The sequence below is a fragment of the Talaromyces proteolyticus genome, assembly GCF_021365285.1.
Source record: "Talaromyces proteolyticus strain PMI_201 chromosome Unknown BGW36scaffold_7, whole genome shotgun sequence".
Lineage (NCBI taxonomy): Eukaryota > Fungi > Ascomycota > Eurotiomycetes > Eurotiales > Trichocomaceae > Talaromyces > Talaromyces proteolyticus.
In genome coordinates, this window is record NW_025764283.1 from 733,258 (window position 1) to 755,618 (window position 22,361).

General features: G+C 48.0%; 11 protein-coding genes across 11 annotated transcripts; 5 read left to right on the forward strand and 6 right to left on the reverse strand.

Moving 5' to 3' along the window:
• Positions 1–78: 78 nt before the first annotated feature.
• BGW36DRAFT_380334 (putative histone-like transcription factor) lies at positions 79–1,245 on the reverse strand. Its single transcript, XM_046216320.1, has 4 exons — positions 902–1,245; positions 762–847; positions 608–698; positions 79–543 (listed from the first exon to the last, which is right to left on the reverse strand). The coding sequence occupies exons 1-4, from the start codon at positions 960–962 to the stop codon at positions 212–214; spliced, it is 570 nt and encodes a 189-aa protein (XP_046071084.1). The 5' UTR covers positions 963–1,245; the 3' UTR covers positions 79–211.
• Positions 1,246–1,553: 308 nt separating this feature from the next.
• On the forward strand, positions 1,554–4,810 carry BGW36DRAFT_417421 (putative voltage-gated chloride channel). Its single transcript, XM_046219381.1, has 7 exons — positions 1,554–2,256; positions 2,315–2,382; positions 2,431–2,790; positions 2,842–2,919; positions 2,973–3,298; positions 3,346–3,700; positions 3,747–4,810. The coding sequence occupies exons 1-7, from the start codon at positions 1,737–1,739 to the stop codon at positions 4,677–4,679; spliced, it is 2,640 nt and encodes an 879-aa protein (XP_046071085.1). The 5' UTR covers positions 1,554–1,736; the 3' UTR covers positions 4,680–4,810.
• Positions 4,753–5,450, reverse strand: BGW36DRAFT_428168 (uncharacterized protein; the record flags this gene model as incomplete). The annotated part of the gene is made up of 3 exons (XM_046220512.1): positions 4,753–5,148; positions 5,206–5,296; positions 5,356–5,450. 3 exons carry the CDS (start codon positions 5,448–5,450, stop codon positions 4,753–4,755), a joined length of 582 nt encoding a protein of 193 aa, XP_046071086.1.
• A 330-nt stretch (positions 5,451–5,780) lies between these two features.
• On the reverse strand, positions 5,781–7,703 carry BGW36DRAFT_380340 (pyridoxamine-phosphate oxidase). Its single transcript, XM_046216321.1, has 4 exons — positions 7,231–7,703; positions 7,133–7,178; positions 5,930–7,067; positions 5,781–5,861 (listed from the first exon to the last, which is right to left on the reverse strand). Exons 1-3 carry the CDS (start codon positions 7,333–7,335, stop codon positions 6,139–6,141), a joined length of 1,080 nt encoding a protein of 359 aa, XP_046071087.1. The 5' UTR covers positions 7,336–7,703; the 3' UTR covers positions 5,781–5,861; positions 5,930–6,138.
• A 241-nt stretch (positions 7,704–7,944) lies between these two features.
• BGW36DRAFT_298563 (class I glutamine amidotransferase-like protein) lies at positions 7,945–8,911 on the forward strand (the record flags this gene model as incomplete). Its single annotated transcript, XM_046211442.1, has 5 exons — positions 7,945–7,999; positions 8,046–8,167; positions 8,218–8,634; positions 8,685–8,743; positions 8,800–8,911. The coding sequence occupies 5 exons, from the start codon at positions 7,945–7,947 to the stop codon at positions 8,909–8,911; spliced, it is 765 nt and encodes a 254-aa protein (XP_046071088.1).
• A 382-nt stretch (positions 8,912–9,293) lies between these two features.
• On the reverse strand, positions 9,294–10,232 carry BGW36DRAFT_428171 (uncharacterized protein; the record flags this gene model as incomplete). Its single annotated transcript, XM_046220513.1, has 2 exons — positions 9,294–9,843; positions 9,904–10,232. The coding sequence occupies 2 exons, from the start codon at positions 10,230–10,232 to the stop codon at positions 9,294–9,296; spliced, it is 879 nt and encodes a 292-aa protein (XP_046071089.1).
• Positions 10,233–10,807: 575 nt separating this feature from the next.
• On the forward strand, positions 10,808–12,583 carry BGW36DRAFT_321083 (UPF0052 domain protein). Its single transcript, XM_046212648.1, has 2 exons — positions 10,808–11,142; positions 11,195–12,583. Exons 1-2 carry the CDS (start codon positions 10,920–10,922, stop codon positions 12,571–12,573), a joined length of 1,602 nt encoding a protein of 533 aa, XP_046071090.1. The 5' UTR covers positions 10,808–10,919; the 3' UTR covers positions 12,574–12,583.
• BGW36DRAFT_380347 (uncharacterized protein) lies at positions 12,577–13,893 on the reverse strand. The gene is made up of 2 exons (XM_046216322.1): positions 13,242–13,893; positions 12,577–13,181 (listed from the first exon to the last, which is right to left on the reverse strand). Exons 1-2 carry the CDS (start codon positions 13,684–13,686, stop codon positions 12,994–12,996), a joined length of 633 nt encoding a protein of 210 aa, XP_046071091.1. The 5' UTR covers positions 13,687–13,893; the 3' UTR covers positions 12,577–12,993.
• Positions 13,894–14,183: 290 nt separating this feature from the next.
• Positions 14,184–17,617, forward strand: BGW36DRAFT_428174 (DNA polymerase gamma; the record flags this gene model as incomplete). Its single annotated transcript, XM_046220514.1, has 2 exons — positions 14,184–14,355; positions 14,406–17,617. 2 exons carry the CDS (start codon positions 14,184–14,186, stop codon positions 17,615–17,617), a joined length of 3,384 nt encoding a protein of 1,127 aa, XP_046071092.1.
• A 402-nt stretch (positions 17,618–18,019) lies between these two features.
• On the forward strand, positions 18,020–20,522 carry BGW36DRAFT_380352 (putative cora family metal ion transporter). Its single transcript, XM_046216323.1, has 5 exons — positions 18,020–19,858; positions 19,919–19,992; positions 20,043–20,098; positions 20,151–20,204; positions 20,259–20,522. Exons 1-5 carry the CDS (start codon positions 18,226–18,228, stop codon positions 20,356–20,358), a joined length of 1,917 nt encoding a protein of 638 aa, XP_046071093.1. The 5' UTR covers positions 18,020–18,225; the 3' UTR covers positions 20,359–20,522.
• On the reverse strand, positions 20,515–21,945 carry BGW36DRAFT_342729 (Squalene/phytoene synthase; the record flags this gene model as incomplete). Its single annotated transcript, XM_046213135.1, has 2 exons — positions 21,569–21,945; positions 20,515–21,517 (listed from the first exon to the last, which is right to left on the reverse strand). Exons 1-2 carry the CDS (start codon positions 21,739–21,741, stop codon positions 20,515–20,517), a joined length of 1,176 nt encoding a protein of 391 aa, XP_046071094.1. The 5' UTR covers positions 21,742–21,945.
• Between the last annotated feature and the right edge of the window lie 416 nt (positions 21,946–22,361).

A 22,361-nucleotide genomic window follows, 5' to 3' on the forward strand; every position in this document is an offset into this window, starting at 1 on the left:
TGCCATTCATTAATTCAATTCGTATTGAAAATAAATAAATATTTAATATTAATTTAATATTGATAGATAAATAAATACGATTTAATATAAGAGTATATTCTTAACTGAAAATATATGAATAAATACTTTGCCTAATTCATAAAAAGATCACCCCTGCAATGCAAAACCAAATTGACACAAGACTCCATCATTCCCAATATTTGATACAAGACTACCCCGTCATTTCCACCTCTCTATTCGCAGATGGCCCTGTTTCCACAGTCCGCCCGATCATCATCGACACCGTTGGCATGGGCGATTCGGCTGGAGCAACCGCCTGGCTCCCGTTGACATGAGGCGGCGCGACAGTCTGCTCTGCTGGGAGGCTCTTCGCTCCATTCGCGTCTGACCCTGCGCCGTTCAATGTCGTCTGGCCTTTTTCAATGATCGGTAAATCCTGCGTGATCTCGCGCGCTCTCTTTTCTTTGAATTGTTTATAAGTGGTAGTCTTGGGTATCACATCGGCGAGGAACTCGAGATTATCGATTCGGGAAACGGCCGTTGCTGCAAGATATTATGTTACATTAGTCATGACCACAGACTCGTTCAGCCTGGCGCAGTTCCATACCGAGATCTTTGTATTGGATGGTCTTGCGCGGTTTGCGCTCGGATTTGACGACGTTGTAGCCTTGTTCAGCCAGGTATTGGATAAATAGTTCCTATTCAAATTAGTATCTTCTAATACCCCGAAGAAATATAGTATATAGCGGTGATGTGCTTACTGTAGCAATTGCGATCAGAAACGTAGCATTATGTGAGCATTGCGCAATGTCCTCGTCCAGCTGGATGATCTTCTTTATCCGCGATACTGTAAGGAACATTAGACCAGTTTATTTTTAGCGAGAGATATGATATGTCATACATGGAAGCATGCTCTGTCCTGTAGCTTCCTCTGTGAGGGCTGCCTGGTAGTCTGACGACATGGCGAAGCGCTATCGGATGTCACGCGTCACGCGAAAGAGATGGAACGTATCGCAAAGGAACGGTGTATAAAGCGATATTCAAACGGCGCAGCTTTCGACGGTACAATGTTTTCGGTAGGCAGGGGTGTCGAGTAATTGTTATCGTGACAGAGTTGTAACTAGGCGGAACGATGAAAAGACGTGACTTCGGGGTCTGGTCTGGTGTGGCCTGCCCGAGATATCCAGAGCTTTGTGACTGGCCAGTTGGTCCTTATATACCACAATTACGTCAATGTTGGTTAGGTATTTTGTTTTTATCTATTATTTTGCTGAAATAATAATTAGATTTTATGGAAGATTTTTCTTCCTTTACAAGCCTGACGGTGAGACGGCGGCATTGTCATGATGCCATATGATACAAAGCAAGAAATATAGCACATTTGATTGTATCCATATTTTCTGACTACACAAATCATAAATTGGCCCTTCAAGAAAACTTGTCGCTAGATATTAATACTAATATTAGTTGTGACCCGTTAGCTTCTCACGTTGGGCCATCAGCTTATCTTATCGGATGCCAGTTGTGCCGAGTACTCCTCATACTAACCTACACCTACGGCCTGCTGTCATTGCACCATCACTCAACATTGAACTCATTCAGCCCGATCATACCGTATACGCTTTATAGTCAACCCTTAGTCTAAACCAGCAAAAGAAGCAAGAAACTGTACCGCGGCACTGTTTAGTCCTCGCTTGGCAGACCGCTATGCCAAGGGTCTGCGCCAGGCTATACATATGACAGCATCTCGCGCATCGTCAAGCTCCTCACGGCCTCAAGCATTTCTCTCCGCGAGAACCCCCTACAGCCCGATCTCGCGGAGACTGTCCGGATTCTCCGTTTCCGACCACGGCGACCATGGTGATAATGGGGGTGGACGGGGAGCCGACAACGCAGACACAAGCGATCCGCATCCTGTCGTAACCGACGAGATCAACGAAATCAAGCGCTACGAGGATTTCACCACCATCGACTGGGTTCAAGATGCCGTTCACGAGCAGGCACGTCGCCGAGCTCGCCGACAAGAAGCGCGCGGCTTCTGGGATCGAGAAGGCACTTTTGGCTGGCGACGAAAACTGTGGGAATCCTATGATGCTGGCCAGGCTTGGCTCGTCGTGACTCTGGTCGGCGCAGCGATTGGGCTGAACGCAGCATTTCTCAATATTGTGACTGAATGGCTATCGGATGTAAAGCTTGGGTACTGCACCACTGCGTTCTATCTCAATGAGCAGTTCTGCTGCTGGGGTGCTGAAAATGGTGCGTGGTTGATAACCGTGGTGGTTTCTAGGATTTTACTGACTAGACTTTTCAACAGGGTGTCCAGAATGGCACCGTTGGGGACCGAATCCATTTATCAACTATATTGTATACTTTATATTTGCGGTTTGTTGGCATCCTTCCTATTTCAATAGACTAAGCTAATGATATTAGATCGCCTTCGCTTTCACATCGGCCTTCCTTGTCAAGTCATTCTCTCCATATGCGGCCGGCTCCGGTATTTCAGAAATAAAATGCATTCTCGCGGGATTCGTGATGAAGGGCTTTTTGGGCTCAACAACCCTTTTTATCAAGTCAATTAGTCTTCCGCTCTCAATTGGCTCAGGCCTGTCTGTTGGAAAAGAAGGACCAAGTGTACATTATGCGGTGTGCACGGGCAATGTTATTTCTCGCTTCTTCAACAAGTATCGACGAAATGCGGCCAAGACAAGAGAAATCTTAACCGCCGCTGCTGGCACGGGTGTAGCAGTGGCTTTTGGGAGTCCAATTGGTGGCGTCTTGTTCTCTCTTGAGGTATGCTACCTTCTATATATAACTGCCAAAATTATGTTCTAATATGTGTAGGAAATGTCGACCTACTTTCCATTAAAAACTTTGTGGCGAAGCTACTTCTGTGCTCTAGTAGCCACTGGCGTGTTAGCAGTGAGTATCTTATCAGCCAGCTTGATTTTATTGAAATATTAATTGTGTTGTAGGCTATGAACCCCTTCAGAACTGGACAGTTGGTCATGTTCCAAGTCAGATACGACCGTACATGGCACTTTTTCGAATTGATCTTCTTTGTTATTATTGGAATATTCGGTGGTTTGTATGGCGCATTAGTGATCAAATGGAATCTCCGAGTCCAAGCTTTCCGAAAAAAGTACTTAGGGCTATATCCAGTTACAGAGGCCGTTGTTCTTGCTGGCGTAACAGCTCTGGTCTGCTATCCAAATATTTTTCTGAGAATCAACATGACGCAGATGATGGAGGTTCTTTTCCGAGAATGTGAAGGGGATAACAACTACAAAGGGATTTGCGAGTAGGATTCCCTTGCATAAAAGCTTTACTGGTACTAATTCCTTTTAGAGCACAAAATCGCTGGTCGATGATATTCTCTCTTCTTATTGCGACAATCCTCCGTGTCATCTTGGTCATCATCTCCTATGGATGCAAAGTGCCAGCGGGTATCTTTATTCCTTCAATGGCGGTCGGTGCTTCGTTCGGGAGGATGGTTGGTATTCTTGTTCAAGCTTTGCACGAATCGTTTCCCAATTCGGGCTTCTTTGCTGCGTGCGAACCGGATGTGCCATGCATCACGCCAGGAACATATGCCTTCCTCGGTGCTGCTGCAGCTCTTAGTGGAATCATGCATCTTACGGTGTCCATCGTTGTGATAATGTTTGAGCTCACTGGAGCTGTGGTATACATTCTCCCAACAATGGTAGGTTTCGCTCAATATTTTTATAGCATTCGTCTAACTTTATCAGATTGTTGTTGGCGTTACCAAAGCCGTCAGTGACCGGTTCGGAAAAGGAGGCATTGCAGACCGAACAATCTGGTTCAACGGCTTTCCCTTCTTGGACAATAAAGAAGACCATGTTTTCAACGTCCCCGTCTCGCGCGTCATGACGGGCAGTCCCCTATCTCTCCCAGCTTCCGACCTCCCTGTCAGAGAAGCAGAACATCTACTAAGCGACAACAAATTCCAAGGCTTCCCCATCGTCGAAGACCGCAGCAGCAAGATTCTAGTTGGCTACATTGGCCGTACGGAACTCCGCTACGCCATCGAAAAAGCACGACGAACCGCGCCCCTATCCCCCAACGCAAGATGTATATTTACCCAAGACGCCATACCATCAAACAGAATGGAGTCCGGTCGACGGTCCATCTCTGGTCGCTTTGACCAAGATATACCTCAAACCTTCGACGAACTAGAGAATACCACGGGGGCCAAATTCATCGACTTTGCGCCGTACGTCGACCACACCCCGATCTCCGTGCACCCTCGACTTCCGCTTGAAACGGCAATGGAATTGTTCAAGAAGATGGGCCCGCGTGTTATTCTGGTTGAGCAGCGTGGACGGATAATGGGGCTGTTGACGGTGAAGGATTGTCTCAAGTATCAATTCAAAGTCGAGGCTCAAGAGAACACGACCGCGGGGGAGACGACGGGTTTTGCGAATGGCAACGGTCATAGTGCCAGCAGCCATGAGCGAGAGCAGGGCAATAGTGTTGAAGAGAAAATCTGGGCTTTCATGCAGAGAATTGGTAAATCATTGCGCATTGTGCGTGATCGAAGTATCAGGCTTGATGGCGCGCAACGACCTGATCAGGCCAGAGAGACTGACGACAGTCAGCACCAGTACGGAATTCTCGATGGCACTGAAGAGGACACATTTGTCGAATTAGAGGACCGATGATCTTTATATTCCATAATGAAACATTAGTTGTATATATTAACATCTTACACGTTGCTATTAAATTAGAGCGGCCCTATTTATTACTATCAACCCGCTGCGGCATCAGCGGAGCATCCTCTCCATCCTCCTCTTCCTCTTCATCATGATACACCCCCTCCTCTTCCCCTTCTCCCCCTCCCTCTCCCTCCCTCTCTTCACTCAACGTAATATCCTCCCCATTCTGCCTCTCATCTTTCTTCTCCTCCCTCATTCCCACAAGTATACACCCTGCCCCCATCATCGCCGCCCCAAGCCACCACAAACCACTCACTTTCTCCCCAAACACAATCATCCCGAGCACTGCCGTAACCAAGAAATTCGCCGAGGTATTCGTAATCGACACTTTTGTCGTCGACGGCGCGGCGGTCAACGCCCTTGTGAAGAGCGCCCACATGATCAAGTTGCTGAGGAGGTTCAGGCCGAAGCATATCTACCACCCAAACAATCAGCAACCATTCATTCAGTTGGCTAGGGTATAGGAAGGTACCGCGCGGAGGACACCCTCGACGAGACCTTCCGGAAGATTGAGGGTGCTAGCGAGGGATGAAGCGGCGGAGCCGGTTGCTGCTGTTGTTGTTCTGAGATTATATTAGCTTTCTTCCTTCTACCTCTGAAGCTTGGGGAAGGGAGGGCGGACAGTTTAGCGAATAGCCCGTTTAAGGCGGCGAAGGCGCCGCTAGCGAGGGCGAGGGTTAGCCATTTTGTGGCTTTGAAGGAGAGGGAGGAGGGCATGGTGGTGTAAGAGTAGGTTGTAGAGCATGTGTGGTTATTAAGTTATGGCATTGATAGTTGCAACTTTTAAGTACGGCAGGTGTAAGTCCACGAATACAGCGTATGGTATTGTCATGGCTAGTCCTCTATTAGCTAGCGGTATTATAACTGACCAATGACAATGCTAACCCTAACTATATAGTAAGAGAGCAGTATTGGCAGCCCTTGTTTTCTGGGAGGCATTGATGACTACCTGAACACATTGGAACTTTTGGAAGACGACTTTCTGCAGAAGATCTTGTTGTTGTCGGCATACTCTTTGCAAATTCTCAAAGCAATGGATTTTCGTATTTCATTCCCTTTGATGTGGTGGTAGCGGAGATTGAAAGCCTCACTAGAGGTAAAGTGAAGCGGGACATGAGCATCGATGTTCTGAGAATGTATTATGCCAAACTGAATACATATATCAAACTTAACTAGAGCTATTAAGGTGGAAGTACCTTTAGCCTATTGGGAAAAGTTCGATATATTATCTTCATTAGGTAAAGTTCTCAATGGAAATGATGTTTAGTATAAACCAACTTAGAATTTTAGAGTCAAATGTAATGCGATGATGAGGAAGAACAGTCTTGGCAGCGGAGGTGGAGGGCTGTGGTTTACTATATCTACATGCTTTGAGTCTTGACAATGAATATAATGGTCTGGTCTATCACGGCGACAACCTTTCTATACGCCATTTAAAGTCCTCTGCCGTATGATCCGTCTGCCCCTCTCGTACATAGCGAAACCGATCATGCAACCTCCCCGCGCGGCCCTGCCAGAACTCGACCGATTCAGGAACAAGGCGAATGCCACCCCAGAAAGGCGGCAGGGGGATATCCTTAACATCCGCAAACCTCGCTTCTGTATCCTTAACCCGCCGTTCCAGCTCTGCTCGTCCGTCGTCGAGATCGTCCGCAACACCCTCTGGCCCGACTGACCACAGCACCTTGCTCTGCCAACTCGCCCATGCGCCGATCTGGCTATTCCGCTCTCTTGTCCGCCAATACATCTCGCTTTCTTCGCGGGATAGCGGCTCGATGACCCCTTCTATACGCACCTGCCGCTCCACAAGCGCCCACAGAAACGTCAATGCCGCCCATCGATTGCCCTGGTTGAGGGCCGCCGACTGATGGATATCACCTGGTACCGAGCCGTCGGCTGAGGCTCGGTACTCAGGGCCAAATACCTGTCCGCCTTTTCCCTCCTTGCTGCCCCAATTACTGTATATAACCCATCCTCGTTCGTCCAGTTCCTTGAAGTAGAGCATGCGCGCACTGACGCGGCCGGATGGCAGGGATGCGGTCGCCAGCGTGCATGTCTCTGGCGCCGAGCTGCGAGGGATGCGTGGGTCTTTGAACCATTTGTGGAATTGGTGCAGCGGGTTTGTGGGATGGAGGTGCGAGATATGTAGCGGTGGGTTTATAACGAATTGGTGTGCGCGTGCAGGGTGTGAGAGAAGCTCCACCTGCATCGCTGAGGTTGGGGTGGAGGTATCTGACCGGACGATGTCATCGGCGAGATGGCTTGCGGCGCTGCGAATGGTGGCAGCGGCTTTTAGCTCGTCGTTCTGCGGACCAGCTATATCGCCGGGTGCAACTGGCAGCGTGAGTTTTCATATATAACAAAGATTGCTCTCTGAAGTAGGAGGAGAGAAGACCTACACACGAGCCGCTTGGGGTGCTGCGGATGGGAGGAAGCATTGAAATCCTTATCACCAGTTAGCTTCTCCTCATCTAGTTTGGATGAGCAAGAGACATGCCATTTCGCCCATGACTGCGACCCGGTCGAATGGTCTCGTCTGTAAGATGGTTGTTCTCAGCAGCAGAAGGGGACTGCGGCGGGGAATTAGATGGCGAATAGGCATATACCCCGCTCACGGCATTAGCAGTGTATCAAGTCTAGAAGGGTAATAATATTGTTGACGCGAATTCTTTTCTTTCTTTCGATGATAAAATTCAGAGTTTATAGCTAGCCCAGATATCATGGAGATCGCTGCGGCTGGAATCGGCTGCATTTAGAATACAAGATGGACGCAAGATCGAATGACATCGCCGGTGGGGCCGGTGGTAAGCTGCGTTATTAGCGGTCTTTAGTCGTCATTGATAAGAGTTGCAGCACATCGTAAGTTGTGGTGCATTATGACTGTTTAATAATAGCTGAGATTGACAGTATTAATGCGGAATTGGATGATGATATATTGTGTGGAGAATAATAGAGAGGAGATCGGGATTGAATCCGCAGGATCACCGCACACGTGAGAGATACATGACGCCACTACAGTACAAGTAGAGCACTCAGCACACTTGTAATTGTTACAAACTCAACAATAATAGCATTAATATATAATATCAATATTTACCGACCTTACTTAGCATTCAGTCCTGTGTGCACTACTTCTACACTGTGTAGTGCTTACATGTGACTCAGTTACCGTCAGCATCCTCATTTCTCCATTTCACTTACAAACAGCAATATGACCTCACCAAGAGCTCTCATTCCAATGGCCGACTACGGCCATGACCCGACAGGTAGGCAGTCCATACTCTATCGATGTCCCCTCTGACTCGCGTCTAGAGACTGCCGTGGCCTATACTGTCTTCAAGGATGCTGGATTCGCCGTCGAATTCGCGACTGAGAAGGGCAACTCGCCACGGTGCGACAATCGCATGATCGCGGGGATATCAGGGAAACTTCTCGTAGGCTACATCACCTTAAATTCCTTATCAACGACTAACGGCCCAGCCAGGGCGCAAATAAAGACGCAATCACCAAATACAACCAAATGTTACAAGACCCAGCCATCCAGCAACCCCTCTCATGGTCCGACCCCAATTTCTCCCTGTCATCGTACGATCTAGTGTATTTTCCCGGAGGGCACGACAAGGCCGTGCGCCAGACAATAGACTCGACGTCGCTGCAGAAACATGTCGCAGAGTACTTCCCTCAGACACGCAAGCCAGGCGCAAAGACCGTCGCGGCGATTTGTCACGGCGTACAGACGCTTGCAGCGGCCGAGAAGACGGAAGGGAAGAGTGTGTTGCATGATGTCACGACGACGGCGTTGCCTGGGGCGATGGAGTCTGGTATTTTCTGGCTGACGAGGCCGTTTCTCGGTGATTATTATAAGACTTATGGAAAGGGGACGGAGAATGTCGAGACTATTGTTGGTATTCGCGTTGGTTCTTTAGTTTGAGGTGTGGCTGATCGGGTTAGGTGAGGAAGCAATTGGATCATCCGGATCAACAGTATAAAAATAGCCTGGGTCCTGGGCCGTGAGTATATCTGAGTTCTTTCGTTTATTATTATATTAATATGCTAATGATTTCAGGTTTGTGGTGGAAGATGAAAAGTACAACTATGTCAGCGCCAGGTTCCCTCCTGATACGGAGGCATTGGCTAAGCGTGCAGTGGAGTTGGTGAAGGAGTCCACTAAGAGCTGATTATATTCAATCTCACCATATCGTATATACTCGAACAATTACAGGCTGGATATTACGAGGCGAGCAACGGTTTCATTGTTATCTAATTGTGAAAGACAAACCAGTCAATCCTGATATCAATTATGAACGCATTATATTAATACATCAATTGATCAATTGATACATATGTACATGTCATCACTATATCAATTTCTGAGACGTTGAGCACATATGTAGTGGTCGCTGTCCTATAGGACGGAGAAATTACTTCACTACACGAGATATTTACAAAATAACAATTCACAAGGAAATATATACTTAGAAATGGAAAAAAATCTGACCAAAACCCACGAACCCATAATTTAGGCAACAACACGCGTCTTGCAATCCCTCAATTGCATCGTCAGGCTCGTGCGCCACATTTCGTGCAGAATTGAGTAGTGGTGGTCGTACCACAGTTCGCGCACAACCTCCCCATCATCTCTTTCCCAAAAGAAACACCAGTCATGCCATCTTGGCCTCTCTCCTGAGTTGACTGCCTCTGCTTCTGCTTCCACTTATACACTCTAAACACCAAGCCCAGGACAGTCGCTACTGCACTTACCGATCCCGTGACAATCCCAACGATAGACCCCGTTGATAGCTTAGAAGAGGATGAGGATGTCGACGAAGAAGTAGCTGAAGATGTGCTACTGGTCTGCGTAGACTGCGATACTCCTGCTGACGTCGTCGTCGTCGTCGTAGTAGTAGCAGCGCTTGTTTGCGGCGGCTGGATTTTAAACCCATTGACTTGCACCCCCCATACCACCGAGGGAGTTGATATAAATTCGCTTGTGGTTGTGTAGACAGTCCCTGAACCGGGTTGGACGAAGGTAATTGTACCGGTGGGAATCGAGGACTCGCATTGAGAAGGGAAGCCGGCTCTCCACCATGTACCAGCATAACTATAAGCACTATTCATTCCGAGTTAGCTATAAGAACAACATTGAGTACTGTGTAGAAGCTGCACATACGATGGACAGCAGCCAATTGTCGTCGTCTCGGCAGTCACCCATGAGAATACAGTGGTATACGCCGCCGGACACACAAACTCATACCCTCCCAGCAGCGTTGCTGTCGGCGAGGCTGTATCCAGGCTCTGGTACCACCATGGAGAGAGCTCGGGGGGGTTGCATTCTGGGGCTCCAGGCACAACCTGGTCGTATTGCGGGGAGTTAAGGAAGAGGTTGTCGCCGGCCTTGAGAAAAAGGGACGAGCACTGGGCTGGCGCCGACCATGCGCTGGTCAGCGGGAGATATGAAGTCACAGTGCCCGAACTCGTGATGGGGCCGTAGTTGGACATGTTCACGGCGACTCTGTTCGTCAACCTGGTACTGGAGGTTGGAATAGGAGAGGATGCAGTGCTCGCTACTAGTTAATGTGCTGAGTTTGGCTCTAGGATCAATAGTAAATACGAGGCCTCGTATACTAGCGCGTGGGGTCCGAGCTTCTTTGCTGTCTCTGTTTTTCGATGTTGGTTTATACCTATATTCGAATTTAGTTGTAAGAGCAAAATATATGAGATGAGGCTCATAAATGCTGTTTTTTGAACGTTGGAGAGCTGGTTAAGTAAGATTTCATCTTCGATGCTATTGAGTTGACTCCCAATATCAATTGATCCTTCTTGTATTCCTCAGATTCTTTATGTCGAGTGATTATGAAGCCAGTCATATTGTTTATCCTGTTAGAGTATAATGGTAACTTTTTGATATTTGCTGGCTGGTGTCATTTCTACAACGTATGCATGTGTAGATGATAGTTATATCTATAGGGCTGACTCTAACATTGTTGCTGCCGTTTAAGCTTGGCGGAGAAGACCCACCCTGATATGTTCTTTCCTTCCATGTGTTCACTTCTTCTTACACTCTTCGCTTCTTTCCTTCAACTCTTTAATCTGTCTCTTCTACCTATCTGGTTTATTCGGTTATATAATTGCTTACAATCTTTAGAGGATTCGTTCTCGCAACTTATAGATTCGTTTGTGATATAGATGGCAGGAACTGCAGATACAGACTCGGCAGATACTGTGCCGAATCGCGGTATTGTGGTATTATCTGGCGGTAGCGCTGCCAATAGCCTGGTGGATGTTTTCAGTGCTGTGCGTGCGAGCAAGCAGTGCCTACTGAGCTACATCATCCCCATATCTGACAATGGCGGCTCGTCCTCAGAGCTGATACGCATTTTTGGTGGCCCTGGAATCGGCGATGTCCGCAGTAAGTACATCCCTCCAACATTCGACTTTGACTACAATCTTAAAAAAACCAGGTAGATTGGTACGCCTGATTCCAGAGTCGGCACCAAACTCGGAGCGAGCGGCTCTCAAAAGCCTCTTTAACCACCGACTAGACGCAGATGCAGCAGCCGCTAGGAATAGCTGGCAGTCTATTGTCGATGGCACATCGCCGCTGTGGACTACCATTACACCAGCGAAGAAAGAGCTCATTCGGTCTGTTTTTAACCATTTGAATCTTGAGATTTTGAAAAGAGCGCGGCTTCCATCAACTACATTTGACTTTAGTTCTGCAAGTGTCGGGAACTTGTTTCTAACCGGGGCACGGCTCTTTACAGGCAGCTTTGAAAGCGCCATTTACCTGCTAGGAAGTATATGCGGAGTGCCCTCGGATCTTGTGCGGGTGATACCAGCTATCAACTCCAATTTCTCACATCACATCTCCGCATCGCTCGACGACGGCACTGTCATTGTCGGCCAGAACAGTATTTCGCACCCAAGTGACATCCCAGGCTCGCCACAGTCGGACAGAAGACCCAGTCTGCTTTTAGCAGATGGGGATGATGAAGAGGATGACGATTTATATACCCAGTACCCGGTCGCTTACGACGAAGATCATCTTCCAGGATCACTACCAAGTCTGAGACACAAGAATATCACATTCAACAAAACCCACACTGAAGATTTACCAAGTCGCATATCTCGTATTTGGTACATAAACCCGTACGGCCAGGAAATCCGTCCACCTGCAAGCCCGAGAGTCATAGAGGCCATTAACGACAGTCAAGCCATTATATACAGCATTGGTTCATTATATACATCTATAATTCCTTCACTCGTCCTCCGTGGCGTCGGAAAAGCAATCGCTATGAGTCCCGCACGGCACAAAATCCTGATTCTAAACGGCTCGCTGGACCGGGAAACCGGCCCATCATCGTGTCCCTTCACGGCAGTCGATTTCGTCGAAGCCATTGTCCGGGCAGGGGAAGAAAGCCGTGGAAGGGGGTCACTAGGCGGACAACAACAGCAACGCCGTCATACAGACACAGTCACATCGACACTGTCAACCGTAGCTGCGTCTGCGATACCAAACATCGTCGAACCCCCGCCAGCAAGAAGAACCCTGCCTTATACTTCGTATATCACGCATATCCTTTATCTCGAGGGCCCAGAAACCCCCGTCGTAGATCGCGATAGACTCGCTGCCATGGGCATCGAAACGCTCCGTCTTTACGGGCGCAAGGTTGTGTTAGAGGACGGGAAGACGGCTGCTGGGAGTCGATATGACCCAAATGCACTAATACAGGCTCTGGAGGTTGTGTTAGGTAGGAAAGGGGATGCAATGATACGAGGGGGGATGGGTGGTGGGGTGAGTCGACGGAATACTCTGGAAGGTGGTTGGAAGGATCGGTAGTGATTTGGCTGTATTGATTGTATGATAATGAGATAGTTTCAATAATCGAGATTCATGTGGTATTATAAATTAAGTCTATGTACAACGAGATATGTATAGTATGGCAAAGATGAAAGACAAATTTGTAGTCCCTGATAGTACTCCTAGCATCATGCCGGTTCCAAACTACAAGTCGAGTCGCAACTAGCGTTTGGTTATCGTGCGCTGAAAATTGAGAATTCAAGATGTTATATCCAGAACCACCATCTGTTCGTGACCACGCCAACAATAATCGAACGAAACGCCACTGATTGGAGAGATCTTGAACAGCAGAGGAGCCGTCACGCAGCTCTGCATGTCTGGAAAGGTACGACTGATGCTGCCGTTTCATCTGTACTGTGGCTCTATTTGTGCAAGTATTCTGCAAGTACTCTTGCATTCTTATGATGGCCGCTTCAACTTAAACTGCAGCGGAATAAGATCCCGTTTCGGCCCCGGCGCATCTCTCCTTGAAATCTGTTTCCGACAAGCCGGACATTTCCCGCGACTCGACTTGCCCGTAGTCGCTTCAGATCGCTCTTCGTCGTAGCGGAGGGAATCGATGATGCATTTATGGCAGAACAAATGGCCTGCCCGATAATTCATAAATTAATTCAATCCACCACACAGATATTAGGGAAAAAGCATACCGCATATCGTGGTCGTCGCATCCGTCGGCGTATCCATACATATCGCACACTTCGTCGCGCTCAATGTCGTCCGTCCCTCCTTGTGCTCTGTCGCTTGTTGCGCTCTCACGGCGTCTTCGCGCTGTTTGGAGAGGACTTCGGCGAGCGCGGAATCGTTGTTGACGTCGGTTAGATCGACGGCTTCGATATCATCTTCGGCGTCTGGAGTTGGGGTGGTGTAGAGACCGATTGTTTCATCGCTGAAGCGTCGTCGTTTGACGCCGCGAGGGGGAGGAGGAGGAGGAGGAGGAGGAAGTTGTTGGTCTTGCTGGGTACGGGAATTGGAGGGGCCTTGAAGGTCGAAGTTGTAGTGATTGGTAGAGTTGTGGCGATGGAGATGGTGCTGGAGGGCTTGTCTTGATCCAGAGGTTAGATCGATGACTGTTGATGGTGGCCTTCGTGACATGCTTTGATGAGGAGTGAGGGGTTATGTTGGGTACGTGCCGGGGAATGAGAGTTGGGGGGTGGAAGAAGATCAGGAATTGTCAGATTTTGGAGGTAAATAGTTTGTCAGCTGACAGGAACAAAAGCAAATACACCTTCTACATGTGAATAGCCGCTAGCGAGGCATGCACGGTGAGGGCATCTGCATCTAAGCAGTAGTTGAAGTGGAGGAGGCGAGCCGGGCTATCTTATCGATCCTGGCAGAATTTAGAGTCTTGGTTAGGCAGGCGGTACACGTCTGGCAGAATTGGACATTTATCTACATATAGTAGGCGGTGTAGAGTAGGCGCCTGAGGCATCACGGGCTGCTTCCGCTTGAGTGAGGGTCATCGCGAAATCAATGTTGTTGTTAATGCTGATATCTGCCATTCCTCTCCTTTCTACTACGCCAAACAAAAACATCTCGTGTGTAATATAGCACACTTTTATTCGAACATGGGTTGAGAGAGCTTGCTTTCAATGTTACACTATTCTACCCAGGCTACTCCCTCCTTCAGGGGAGTGGCGCGGGCTTCTCTCATAAACGTACGACGATCATTCCATCCGAAGCCATTTTGCCCTACAGCTGCCTTTATCTCGCAACTCTCGACGGCTCAGTCCACGGAGCAGAAGCAAAATAAATCGCTTTTCGGTATGTATAGAATTTTGTTTAGGAAGTCTCCATCTGCTAATAGCAAGAAGTACCTTCATCTGCACGATTCAATGAGATTGGCGTACAACAATTGAGCGATTATATCCACTCTCAAGTTTTCACCAACAAACCTACACCGCCCGACGAAAAGCTTGTTGCTCTGTCCAAAGACCATTTATCCCGACATGACTTGTTGGGAAAATCGCAAGATGCTGCCGAGCCGATCGCATTCGACCTGCCGCCCTTGAGTGGCCAGACAATGGACGAACACTTCTACAAGCTTGCCATGGATGCGTCGGAACCGTACTTGACTAATGCCAAAGAATACGCGATGGCAAACATGCCCCATATGCCGCGGAAATGGGTGAAACGAAGCGGATGGACTAAGTACAGCAGCGATGGATCGTCGGAACCCGTGGATGCGCCTGATGAATCTGCGCTGACGTTTGATACGGAGGTTCTGTACAAGGAAAGCTCTTTTGCGGTTATGGCTTGCGCTGTGAGTCCTACTGCTTGGTACGCATGGCTGTCTCCGTGGCTTCTGGGAGAGTCGGAAGATGATCGCCATTTGGTTCCGTTGGGCGATATGTCGAAACCTAGGATTATCGTTGGACATAACATCGGTTACGACCGGGCCCGTATTCAAGAGGAGTATAATCTGACGCAGTCTCGAAATTTCTTTATCGATACAATGTCGCTCCATGTTGCCGTCAATGGAATGTGTTCTCAGCAGCGGCCAACCTGGATGCGACACCAAAAAAATAGAGATCTTAGAGACAAGATTGCGAACGACAACAATGCCGTCGAGCTAGCTACGTTACTTGATAACAAAATGCTTACTGATGAAGAGGAGGAGTTATGGGTTGGAAGAAGCTCAGTCAACTCACTCCGAGATGTTGCTAAATTCCACTGCGACGTGACTATCGACAAATCCCAGAGAGATTATTTTGGCGTCTCAACGAAAGAGGAATTGGTACAGCGGTTGGATGAACTGTTGGACTATTGCGCGGCTGATGTTGCCATCACCCACCGAGTGTACAGGAAGGTTTTTCCAAATTTTCTCGAAGTGTGCCCTCACCCAGTCAGTTTTGGGGCTTTACGCCACCTTTCGTCTGTCATATTGCCGGTCAACGAATCTTGGGAACGGTATTTGGAAAGTGCGGAGCGTACCTACCACCAACGTCTTGACGATGTTCAGAAGAGACTGGTTGAGCTTTGTGAAGAAGCCTTGAAAGTCAAGGGTGACCCAGAAATTTACCAGAATGACCCCTGGCTACGGCAGCTGGACTGGTCCGGCCAGGAGGTTAAAATGGTGAAGGGCAAAAAGAAAGGGGATCCTCCACGCCCAGCAGCCAGACAGAAGAAACCGGGCATGCCAAGGTGGTACAAGGATCTCTTTCCCACAAACATAGCCGACATAAATCTCACAGTCAGGAGTCGCATTGCTCCGACATTACTCAAACTCTCCTGGGATGGCCATCCATTGATCTGGTCTGACAAATACGGTTGGACCTTCAGGGTACCACTGAGTGAAGCGCCTGGTTATGAAAACCAGCCAGTCACTCGGTGCAACATGGCAGAAGAATCAAACCCAGTACTTCGAGATGATAGGAAACATATTTTTTACAAGCTCCCTCACAAAGACGGACCGCAAGCCCGATGCGCCAACCCACTGGCCAAAGGCTATCTAACGTATTTTGAACGTGGCATACTATCTTCAAAATACGCCCTCGCCAAAGAAGCTTTAGAAATGAATGCATCGTGCTCGTACTGGATTAGTGCTCGGGACCGGATCACGAGCCAAATGGTTGTTTACCAAGACAACTCAACCAAATCTAAGCAAGACGACAGGAAACTTGGTTTTATTTTGCCTCAAGTTATACCAATGGGAACTATAACTCGTCGAGCGGTGGAAAATACATGGCTTACTGCTAGCAATGCCAAACCTAATCGTGTAGGATCGGAGCTGAAAGCTATGATCCAAGCACCTCCGGGCTATGTGTTTGTTGGTGCCGATGTTGATTCTCAAGAACTATGGATTGCCAGTTTAGTTGGCGATGCACAATTCCAGTTACACGGTGGTAATGCTATTGGGTTTATGACACTGGAAGGTTCCAAGGCTGCAGGGACTGACCTGCACTCCCGAACCGCGTCAATTCTAGGAATTTCAAGAAACGACGCCAAGGTTTTCAACTATGGACGTATTTATGGTGCTGGATTGAAGTTTGCAGCCACACTACTTCGTCAATTCAACCCAACTCTCACAGAGAAGGAGACCAGTCAGATTGCGTCCAAGCTTTACAAAGAGACCAAAGGCACTCGAACGACACGCAAAATGTTGAATGATGGGCCATTTTGGCGGGGAGGCACAGAATCATTTGTTTTCAACAAATTGGAAGAATTTGCTGAGCAAGAACGGCCGCGTACTCCAGCCTTGGGTGCTGGAATCACTGAAGCTCTCATGCGTCGCTTCATCAACAAAGGCAGCTTTATGACATCGCGGATCAACTGGGCTATTCAGTCCTCGGGCGTCGATTATCTACACCTCTTGATTACGGCAATGGACTTTCTCATCCGACGATATAACATTCACGCCAGGCTTGCGATCACCGTGCACGACGAGATTCGTTATCTGGTGAAAGAAGAAGATAGGTATCGTGCTGCCATGGCCTTGCAGGTTGCCAATGTGTGGACGCGCGCTATGTTCTCGCAGCAAGCCGGTATTGACGATCTTCCACAATCATGCGCCTTTTTCTCAGCGGTTGATATTGATCATGTTCTCCGAAAAGAAGTCGATATGGACTGTGTAACCCCGTCTCATCCCCACAAGATCCCACATGGCGAGAGCCTAGACATCAATCAATTACTACAAAAAGGAGAGCAAGCTTTCCTCGACCCCTCGATCAAGCCGCTCTTGCCACCAACCCCCGATCAGTATTCCTATACACCGCGGAAATCCGTCATGTCATCCCTACAAAGCAGCGACAATGTCGCTTTTATCAAAGCTCAAATCACCAGTGATGACAAAGAGCTGAAAGAAATCATCAAAGAGAGCATGGCCAACTCCGCCAAATCCAAGCCTGCTGTAAGTCGCACACGCACGAACTCGTTGACATCCAAGCCGGCAGGCGAGCCTCAACGAGCGTTCCTGCTGGATGACTGGAACAGTTACGGTCATAATAACTACCCCAACACCAACAAACAAAGCCCGGTCCCATTCTCAAAGTTCTCTACGAAGCACCGAACGTCTGCCCGTGCTTAAATTCCCTCTAATGAGGGTTGGGATAATTGCTTAATTCATTGTATATTATTTTCTTCATCTGGATGTCTATATTGACCATTTTCCTATGTCTTCTTTTATTTATGTGGCATGCTGTATGCTTTCGACTTGTAATCTGTGTGTATGCATTGGGATGGTGTTGAGATGCTTTTTGGGTGGCTGGCTTGGTTTGAGGCGCGGACTATCTCACTGACTGTATTTTACAGCTCGTATTGATGTATATATTTGACCATATTTAATATCCAATATAATTGAAATAAAATGCGAGGTAATTATATCGTTGAACTAAGCACTCTTCATGTGCCAAGATCTGAAAGTGAATTTGCGGGGAAATGATAAGTTATGCGGCCCGAGCCAAGTTCTAGCCTTTGGTTATCTCTGCGACTTGTGCCTTGTTTCAAGTTGACCAAGGTTCAATCACACCATTAGCACTATCCTTCGATATGGGCCAATCAATACCGATACTTTCGAGGTCCCTGCGCCGCCAAAACTAACGTCGGCAATCACCATAGTTGGTGATCAATGTACCTCTAACTCCAGCATGCATGTAGATGGCTTTCATAGGCATCCAGGGATAGATACTACTCACAATGAGCGTTGACGCTCACGATTATGCAAATGACGGTTCCTCATCACCGACAGCAGTCCCGCCACACATCGACATCGAGGCCCAGCCTCAGCTCGAGCGACCCTCCACCAACGACGCCCCTCTCCCCTCCGACTCGTTTTCAGCACCAGCTCGAATCGACTCCATCTCAACAATCCGCCGGCGCTCAAAACGCACCAATACTCTACGTTCCTACTACAGAGATGGATTGAGCCCCGAACGGCACTGGAAAGCTGGCAACGAACCCGGCATTGATCCTAACACAACCTTACCCCCCACCGGCTCTGAATGGGATAATATCCCCATCGACCTGCACCGCCAATGCGAAATCACTATCGTCGACTTCTCGCAACTCGAAATGCGCCAGTATGTGCTCGACAACGAGTCCCTGGAGCCGTTCCTGCGGCGCGAAAAAGAGCCGTGGGTGCAATGCCGATGGATCAACATCAACGGGCTGAGTTGGGACGTAATTCGGAGTTTGGGAAGTCATAAAAATTTGCACAGGCTGGCGATTGAGGATTTGATGCATCCGCATAATAGGACCAAGGTGGACTGGTATTCGGATCATGCGTATATTGTATTGTCGTTGCAGAAGCTTATCAAGCTTTCGCACGATGATCACAAGTGTGACGAGAATGACGAGGAGAAGGACTCGCAGTATAATACCGACTCAGATTCGGATGATATTATCCCCCAGGTCACGGTGCGGCGCAGGAAGTGGCATGTTATCAAAGCTGCGCTCCAAGATTTGCTCTTCCCGCGAAGTTGGCGGGTGAGTGGTAAGGAGAAGAGGTATAATAAATCGTCAGAGAAGAATAGAAATAAAGACATTGGCAAGGCCTCGTCATACAACTCCTTTCAAAACGATCACGCGGGGAAATCGCCCATGCCGCGCACACTGCAACGGTTCAGAGGCGGACCGAATGAAGAGCGGATCGAATTCATGGAGCGCCATGCGGTTCTGGCTTCTCAGGGTTTGGGGGTGACCTTGGAGCAAGTATCGATTTTCCTGGGTGCCGATAACACCGTTTTGTCCTTCTTTGATGCAAGCGCTAGTGATGTAGAAGCGCCGATCGTGAAGCGACTGAAATCTCCAGAGACAATACTACGACAATCCTGCGACGCCAGCATGCTCGTACAGGCAATTCTCGATGCTATTATCGACCTCGCCATCCCCGTGACTTTAGCCTACCAGGACGCAATTGGAGACCTGGAGGTTGCGGTTCTGACTGACCCCAGTATAGATCAATCCAAGAGTCTATATGTCTTGACGTCTGAGATCTCAGTACTACGCAATACCATGCAGCCCGTTGTCGCGGTCATAAATGCGCTACGAGACCACCGCTCACAGCCAGTTCAGACTCCTGGAGTCGGGGCTTATATCCCTGGTCAACCGATGTCGTCTAATCCGACATCGTTTATTGGAGAGAATACAGCTTATATTGGAACGGCGACCCCGAATTTGAAGAGTCTTGGTGGCTCGACGGTTACGATTAGCGCTATGTGCCATACCTACCTCGGTGATGTATTGGATCATTGTATAACGATGACAGAGGGCTACGATCAAATGAGGAGATCGGCGGATAACATGATTGATCTGATATTCAACACAATCGGTAGGTGCATTGAACTGGCAAGAGTATACTTAACGGTCTAATATTGTGTTGTATTTACAGGGGCCTATCAGAACGAGAGTATGAAACAGCTGAGCTTGGTAACAGCTTTATTCCTTCCATTAACATTCTTGACGGTACGTACGATTTCAGCCACAAGACATGAACTATAATTAATACATAGTAGGGATATTTTGGGATGAATTTTGTGCGTTTTACAGGAGTTCAGCAGCACAGTGATGCGTATGCATTGCCATTTCACTTTCAAAAGATTCTGTTACTGACGTTGATTTAGATACTTCTGGCAGATAGCCGTGCCGTTTGTGGTAGTAGTCACCTTTTTTCTAATGTAAGCTATTATAGGGATATGGTATTCGTAACAAAACTAACTTCATGGCTGTAGGCGTGATATGATCGGACGGTACTTCTTCAAGACTGCACAGAAAAGACTGTTTATTAGTTCGCGAAAGCACAGGCAGGCAAGGAGAGAGAAGCGGGATTAACTGATTACTTTCTGGACTCTGTATTAATTGATATTGGCTGTTTACTCGGCGTGGAATGGCTTAGATTGGCATGTCACTCTGTATGATAAGCGTTTATATCGTGATAAGTGTATATATTCATTGTATACAATATTATACATATCTAATAATTAGACATTAAAAAGACTTATTCCGGTGCGCAAGATACGCTTTCCAGGGAAGTCTCCAGTCCGATCGCAGAAGCTTAGGGTTGAATATATCGAAATCAAGCTTTTCAAGCCTGTCAAGCCACAGTTGTGTAGGTATAGCAGGCATCAAAGCCCCAAAGCCTCTCTCCACCTCTCTCAACTGAGTCTCATATGACGGCTGGTTCTGTTTCTCATGCTGATTCGCATGCTCATGGCCTTCCTCGCCCTGATGTTCAAAGTCATGCCCAACATCCTGCCCCTCTCGCAAATTCGTGAGCATCTGCCGCGCCGTAATCAAATGATCATTCGCGCGAGTCGCAACCATAAACACAGCATCTTTCAACCCCGGAGCGTCGGCGCCTTGTCGGTATATGTCTTCTTCCTTGACGCCTGCTTGCGCCATGATATCCAGCGGCAATGTCACCGCGCCCTGCCCTCGACCCCCGCTCAACGCCTCCGTCTGGTTCGCATGATGGCTGGGCGGCGGGGGAAACGCAACGAGCGGTAATCCGCGCAGCACTGTTGATATTCCCGCCGCTTTGCCGATATGCGACGCCACATGGTCGACCGTAAGCGAGGTTAAGGGGAAGGATGACAAGGTCAGGTAGAGTAACGTGGAGTAAGTGTTTTCTGCGTACGTTTCGAGAGCGGATAAATTCGTGAATGGTGCATTTGTTAATGATTGTTCGCGCGCGTTGATCATGCGGATAAACCAGCCTTTGCTGAGCCGTGCCTGGCCCTTTGTGCGGGTGTGCAGGTCGTCGATGGCAGCTGCTAGTAGCACAGCGACGGGTTCCTTTGGTGGTGACCCGGATAATGTACGAGTGATCGTGTCACGCCAGAATTGGAGGCGCATTAGGCCAATTGTGTAGGTGGATGTTGTGTCGGGGATCATTGACAGGGAGATGTTCAGCGCTTGTAGGGCGAGATAAAAGGTCTGTGATTGCGGCGGGATGAAGGTACTAAGAACGAAGGAAGAGCGGTCATATTTTCTAGGTAATTGTCAGCGATAGATTATATATTTAGAATCGTAGGAATATTACCGAACTAGATCTGTGCAGTATCGTCGTGCTGAATCAATCTCAGCATCTGAAGCTGCAGAACGATGTGTATAGGACCGCGAGAATGCTCGTCGTTGACATTGTTGTGGTGTTTTCTTGACAAACTGCAGACGCAGTGTCTGACAAGCCGGTAGGGCCTTCGTCGTTGCTGACATGCTTGAGATGGCCTGTTGATGGAGCTGATGTTGTCGCCAGACGAAGCTTCGATCAATGTTGCATGGCAGCAATCCGCCTTAGTAGTCGCAATGAATAGGAGCAACGAATTTGGAAGAGAAAGTATTTGTCTTACTCTTATTATAATTGAATGTAATAAAAGATTCCCAATTCTAGACTAGCTATCAACTGCTCGTTGCCATCTGGTGAAGTCATTTGGAGATTATTTTATCTGCAAGAGTGGAAGATCGGGACTAGCGCCCATTTCTCCACAGCTGCGCACACAGGCCAATCAGAATACAGCAATTACTTTATACATTTGATTTGCTATTCCTAATTATTTTTTGATATTTTAACATTTTTCTTGGAATACTATTTATCCGAGCAAGGAAGCAATGTCTGCTCTAGTAATATATTCCCTCGAAACTCCTCAACCAGCCGCATGTCCCTAAAAACGCCTCCTTCTATTTCTTCTCCAGCTCGACATCAACGTCTGGCAGCGGCAGAAATACTTCTGAAAATTGAAGAAGAGAACATCGTTTAGGTTTTGCGAAAGGATCTCATGGCGAAATATTTGGTATAGGATTTGAGTAGGCGTGCATTTCTTTTGGTTTGAAATGTT